General features: G+C 30.8%; 1 protein-coding gene across 1 annotated transcript; it reads right to left on the reverse strand.

The window, feature by feature from the left end:
* LOC112101140 (VQ motif-containing protein 20-like) lies at positions 1-875 on the reverse strand. Its single transcript, XM_024191552.1, has one exon. It carries the CDS (start codon positions 794-796, stop codon positions 143-145), a length of 654 nt encoding a protein of 217 aa, XP_024047320.1. The 5' UTR covers positions 797-875; the 3' UTR covers positions 1-142.
* Between the last annotated feature and the right edge of the window lie 6,505 nt (positions 876-7,380).

Below are 7,380 nucleotides of genomic sequence, written 5' to 3' on the forward strand. Positions count from 1 at the left end.
TACTGAAATTAAACACTAAAAAAAGACGATGAAAAAAGATTAACAAAACAAGGAAACATATATATAGTGAACCTATACCTAGCTTGCAATGAACAAGATTAATTAAGAAAATACGAAGAACCCACTTAATTGAATTTCATTGTCAACACTCGGGGAGTCCTTTGATGAACTCGAAAAGTGACGGTGAGATTGGATTATTTGCCGAATTAATTGGAGAAGCGTACATGGACTCTGGAAACCTGAACATGGGCTTCGGCGAGCAGAAGAAATCAGTTGATGCCGTTGGCGTAAAGAGTGGCACATCAGCCAAAAATGGATTCGTTGGAGCCTTCAAAATAGGAGAAGTGGATATTGATGAATCAACCCCTCCACAATCGCCAGCACCGCCACCGAGCTTCTGATCGTGATCTGAATCCTCGTCATGATGATCATGATCGAGACGAGGCATCTGCTTCGGCTTCTTCAGCACTACAGCCTGAGCTTTTTGCGTTCTTGGTGCAGCTCCGTGATCATGATCACGTCCTGTGAGTTTTTGCACCAAAGCCATGAAATCTCTAGGCTGTGTATGAATAACCTTGGGTGAATGAGCATATATGATAACTGGAGGCCTTTGTTGGTCCTGCTTATTATTATGAACCAATAATAATGAGTTTGAAGATGACGAAGGTAGCTTGTGAATGACGTGTGAATCTTTGTTGATCTTCAATGGAGATGGGCGAGGGCCGTTGATCTCTCTCACATTCCTCACCGAACGTTGGTGATCAAAATCATCATAATGGAACTTCGGAGGGCTCATGTTGCTCAAATGAATCTGACGTACTCTGAAGATATATGAAAAAGGGTAAGTTTGTTTGTAATCTCTAAAAAGGGGATAATTGAAATTGAAAGTTAGCTGGGATGGGAGATTGAGGTGGATGCTATATTTATGTGAAGAGCCAGCGATTCTGACCGTTGACAAACAATAATACAAAAAGAAAAAAAAGGAACTAATTAATTAAGCCTTGAAGAATAGTAAGCTATTTGCTGTGTATTTTGACATTGACAATCCCATGTCTGGCTAGCAAAACCTTATTTTCATTGGGCCATTTTTGGCGGCTTCCCGTTTAGTTGTTGTTTTGCCCCCCTCCCTTTTTTTTTTTTTTTTAAATCATAGTTTATCCTAATTTAACTTTAGTTAATTCCTATAATTATGTGTCACATGTAACTTAGTTGTCAAATAAGTTGGGCTACTTGTGTGTATATAGTTGTTGTTAACTTCTAATACCTTAATTTGATTAACTTAGGTTTATATTGACCTATAAATAGTCGGCGTTTAATTATGATCATATATATATATATATCTAATAAAAGCTAAATCTAGGTAGGTTCTTTTATTAATAGAATCAATATTCAATACTTAGAGGTGCATACATCATGCATGTATATGGCAATGTTTATGTACAAAACATTGACTGTGTTTTACAGAGGTAAAAAAAAAAAGGTGATATTTATTTTTGCATGAGTTTCGAGAGAGGCTCCTCGCCTGATAAAATATTTTATCTGTTTTAGTGAAATATTCGTCAATGCTTTGATTTGAGGATTATTAGCAGTTAATTTGAATTGAAAAGACCACCTACGGGATATTTCCAAGCACTCCCTTGAGATAAAACTCAAAATAGAAATCTTGAATTTTTTTTTTTAATTTTTGAGCAGTTTGAGTACAAAAACAGTAAAAGAAAAAAAATATATTGAAAAGTTTTTTGAGACCGCGACGATGACATAATGGATAAAGAAAAATGTTGCTGTGAATTTTCAAAACTCAAAACTTTCGGGGGGACTAAAACCTAATAAAATAAAATTCTACTAAATGTAGACTGAAGCTTCTTTCGAAGCTCACCAAGCAAGAGATAAGAACTCTTTTTAACAGGCTGGCCTACGGTCCATGTTGACTTTTGGAAGAGTGTTGAAATTCAAGGAAATGTCAAACAAATGAAATGAAATAAAGAGATAGAGACACACATACACTGCATATGTAGAATAAATAATAATATTATTAAATAAGGCAACCCAACGCTGCCGGAGTTGACACCACGGCAAGGATTCCAAATAATCTATACACAGATTGGTTCATTTGTCACCTCATGCTCCCATCATCAATCTTATAAAAATCAATGTATACGCTAATGACTTTATAATATGAATATACATACGGGCGTCGTATTATTCCTCAAGCTCTTCATTACTACTTGGTGATTATTCGTTTATAAATTTTGACTATAATTAATAGTTTACCATAATTAATTATTATGTAATTACCTTCCAGGGCTGGTGGCTTTGTCTGGTCAAATTTGAAGTGCATTATTTCGTAGAAAATAATAATCCATGGGCTGGAACGGAAATAGTTTTATCCTCATTGTTTAATCGAATAAGAGTTTCAACTGTGTCGGCACCCTTCGAAATTCTCTTCAAACTCATTTTCTAATTATACCCGCATAATGTCGAAAATACCCTTTTTTTCCTTTCCCCATAATATAAACATGTTTTCCGTTTGTAATTTTGTTTCTATTTATCGGTCATATAAATAATCAATAAATACATGTGTATCAATGATAACATTTTTAATATAAAAAAAAATCGAGGAAACAAATATGTACCAATAAAACGGAAATAAATTATTATACAAATTGCTTGCGGGCATTACCAATCGAAACATTTCCCAGAAGTCCAAATGCATATACACGTAGATGTTCTTCTTCAGTCAATCTATGAATCCGGCTGTGGGATTGGGAGTTTCATACCATGAACAATTGTTCGTCTATAATGAAAAAGAGAAGAGAGATGGGGCAGGAGATTAAAAAAAAAATCATACATGTGCTAGCAAAATAAATTATTATTTTTTTAAATATGATTAAAGAGAAAAAATATAAGTGGGATTAATTTTATTTGTATTTGTCTTAAAATGTAATTTCAATAAAATATGGATTTTATAAGATTAATGAAGTGGTGTCAATAGTTCAACTCTTCAAATAAAGTTGGTGTTACTATCAAAAATTGATGATACGTCCAAAGGTCTAGTCTAACCCATGAGGTATGAATTTTATAATACATCCAAGCTATTATGCTTGGGCAATCACTAAGGGCTATGGTTTGAAAGGCACGGGTACACTAAAGTGATATTTAATTTGTATTGAATTCTTGGCTTAACCTATTCGAGGGACCTTAGCCCATAAGTAAATACCTTTTCAAATGAGTTAGTGGAGAGCCATTATTCAAGAATAATAATAATAATTAATAAGTCTAGTCTAAAGCAGTAAATTGTGCTAAAAGTCAATAAGTATGGCTAACAATTAATATAATACTTGTAATATTATTAACAAAAGTGGCTAGGCATGCGTGAAATTTGATGCAAGTATACATGTAAATCAATGCAAAGATGAAAGTTCAATAAGTATGGTAAACAATTAATACAGTGTTTATGAAACTGACAACGAAAATGACTAAGCATGAATGAAATTTAAATGACGAATAAATGGTAATGAAAAAATGAAGCCCATAAATAGCAAGCTTCACAATTCATTTTGGCATCCACCTTTAGTTAAGTAATCAAAGTTGCAATAAGAGCTTATTTAAGCCATGCTAATTTATTAATATACTTTTGGACCTTATTCTCCAAATCACACAATAGAATCAAGAGAAACACAGACCTCTAAACTCGAATTTTCAATCAAGCCAATATTATTTCAATCGAGAAAGAGCCCATCCTTATAACATGTGACTTAATTAATTTATTATTAAGTAAAGCAAGGTTTGATATACAACAATACGTGACACTAGTTAGTGGTACTTCGTTAATATACGACATTATGTGGCACTTAATTAATTTATTATTAAGCAAAGCGGTATACAAAAGTCTGTGGTACTAATTAGAAATATTTAACTTCATCTAATTAATTTTTGGGTGGCAATTAAATTGTAAGATATGTAACTTACACCAACTACAAGTAGTTTCTCATGACCCTTTAATTGTTTGGCTGACAAAAATTGAGATTAAAAAAAAAAAAAGGCTTCTTGTAGTTGATGTAAGTTAGGTGTTATAACTTAGCAAGAGCCTAATTGTTGGATGTTTGTCAATTAATATAAGGGGAAAGGACATATGGAATCCCATTAACTGTTTGATTTAGAGCCTGTAATGATCCAAATTATCAATCGAGTTGAGCTTTTAATAAGTACCAAATTGTAGCTTTACTTAATGACAACTAATTTTCATTCTTCATGACAAATTGTAAATGCTGAAAAACCATTTTGTGATATTGATACCAAAAAAGATAAATAAAGATGTTGTTTGTTTATGTTTATAAAATAATTTTGTTCAATTTATTTATATATTTTATTTTTTAGTATTATAATTTTAATCAAAATGAGATCAAATTTCATATAGCAATAAATATTTTTTTAAAAATCCTTTCATAATTTTTTGAGTTTAAGAAATTAATATAAAACGAAAAATAAAATAATAAATCTAGAATTAACTTAAAATAAAGCACCATTATTCATTCTTATTAGGTAAAAGTTATTTTTTATTTTTTTAAAAAAAGAGAGAGATCTTCATCTTATATTTGATATAATAAAAAAATCATACAAAATTTTAAAGAACAATAAACAGAATTATAAAATTAAAAAAAGAAAGTACCTGGATCTTGTTACGAAGAGAAAAGGGTTGTTGAGTGGTTACTAAAGAAGAAAAGGATAACGTGTAGAAGAAGTGAAAAATTGAAGGGAAAATTAAGTAAAGAACTAATAAAGTAATAATTGAAACAACAATAACAATAGTGAGTCAATACCACTTTAATTTTATTTATTTTTTGATCACCGGGGTTCCAATATGTCAATCGTCAGCAATAAATTAGACCATAATCAAGCTTTTTCATACTTAATTAGAATAGTGTATTATCTACAAGCTGTAGCAAAAACAAAAGTTTGCGTCGTATTGTGACTTCGTTTAATTTTATTTATTTATTTTTTTTAAAAAAAAAAAAAGATGAGTGCTTTGAACAAGAAAAGGTTTCGTGTGTACTAGTGACAATTTTTTTTTTTTTAATTACCATTTAGATAAGGTTTAAAAACGTCATCAGCCATTAGGTCAAGATTCTACATTTGCACGTTACTTTGATCAATAATAACAGTCTATATAAATACTTTCAATTGAATCTATGAATTGATCACTCCTAAAACTCTTCGGTCTCCTCGTATTCTCTTGTTCAATTTCGTTCGATGCGACTAGATCTCTCATTATCATCCGCAAAAATCAAAAGAATTTGTGTTAAGCAAGGATGGGCCGACACCCAATACCTCAGGGAGAGGAATTAGGCCAGGCTTGTGCTGCATTCAATTCATTTAGGGACTCAACTCTCTGTGGAAATGTTAACTCGTCGGCCAAAGAGAGGCCCATAGTTAATTCGTAGGTAGTTAAGACTCCGGCCCATGAAGATGTGGGTGTGATAGCTCTTGTGGCTTTGTGCTCTAGACTAAACCTAAATGGGGATGACAAATTTGTGGCATTGAATATGGATGACATCACTACTATTCTGCCCTCATCCTTGTTATTCATTCCTATCCTATAAATTCTAGAAATCTGATGGTCAGTTAGAATTTGGATGGAACTTTTTTTTAATTTGAATATGAAATAGATATCCATACTTACAAGATTGTAATTCCCAAGTTAAAATCATAGTGTGCTCATGCGAAAACGACACCGTGTTAAGGGCCTAATTTCTTAATAACCCAAGTGTTCCAAGTGATAATTTGGTATAACTTATCGAATAGTAATAAATATTTATTTAATTTCATAAGCTCTTTTTAAATTTTGTTGTTGTTGTTTGATTATTTTTTGAGTACAACATTTGAAGATTAAATAATTTATTTTGTCTTTACTAGGAAAAGTTTAAATTTTGCGCTTTTGAGAGTAGCAGTTGCATAACTTTTTTAAAATGTTAAAATATTTAAAATATCTTTTACTTATTCAACAATCTTATTTTATAACATAACTTTAAAAAACATGTCTATTAAAATAATTTATAATTTTTAATAAAAGTTATCATTAACAATCAAACAATTAATTTTTTCTTTTAGTAAAAACTCTATTTATAAAAACTCTACTAACAGTAACTTTATTTAATAAGTTTTATTTGAAATATTATACCAAATAGAACCTAACCCCATGCATGGTGCTTGCCATCGTTTCGGTAATTTTGGTGCTCTTTTAATTTTCTTACGGTTCATTAAAGTTCTAAACATATGATACTCGAGTAAAGCCAATATCTTTTAGTTCACGTTAATTATATAAATTGCATGTATAGTTTTTAACTTGCTTTTTATTTGTAGAAGTCTTAGGTATTTTCTCTATACACACTGTATTCCGTTAGATTATTGCCTTATATAGTTACTAACCAAGCAAGTAAAAGTAAAATACGCATGATTATATATTTTACGCATATAATGAATTCAATATTTTCCTTTAGATTTTTATGCATGATTATATAATTATATCACAATGTCGGTTTTCACTAATTGTTATAACCCCACCCACGCACACCTCCAAAACTAATTTAGTCAGAGAAACACACCTGGCATGTAGCACTAGACTAGGAAACATGCCAACCCAAAAGGAAGAGTTAGGAAATGGTATTAGTACAAAAGCAAAGATTAATTACAATAGTAATTAAGACATTAACCTAACCTGGTCTCCAAAGCTAAAATTAGTAGATTTTAAGCTCTGTTATACTATACATGTCAAATTTTTTATCTCAAAAAACTATCTCAAATGATGTGGTATTCACTCATTAGTTGGTGAAGATTATACAATTGCTTTACTTAAATCTTATAATAAATTACGAACTAATAAATGAATTATCATTTCATTTGGTATGAAATTTGGAATGTCTGTCATTGTTCTTTTGAGCTGAGCAATCGAAAGAAGTAGAAGATCAAAAAATTGATTTAAAATTTTTCCACTCTTCTACCTTTCATAATTAAAAATAGTAATAAAAGACATGAACCTAACCTAGTGCAAAAGCATCATTTTCAAGGAAACTTCGATTATCATGATCAAGGATAATTGTTTAATTTAGGCAATAAATTATAAAACTCATTAATTTGTCTGGTCAAATAGAGTCAACATATATAGATGTGCTCTAGACAAAACTACATAGTTCAAAGGTAGAGTTGAGAATTATTTAACAATAAATATGAACATGGCATGCAAAAATCTGATACCCACATTCTTCTCATTGTGCTTGTAAATTAATAATGGCCATATTCGCAGCAGTCTATATGACTTGGAACATGAATTCACCCACATATATTATTTAATTTTCTAGGGTTCTGGCGAGGCTCTGTTATATA

This window comes from Citrus clementina, unplaced genomic scaffold (genome assembly GCF_000493195.1).
Source record: "Citrus clementina cultivar Clemenules unplaced genomic scaffold, Citrus_clementina_v1.0 scaffold_2, whole genome shotgun sequence".
NCBI lineage: Eukaryota > Viridiplantae > Streptophyta > Magnoliopsida > Sapindales > Rutaceae > Citrus > Citrus x clementina.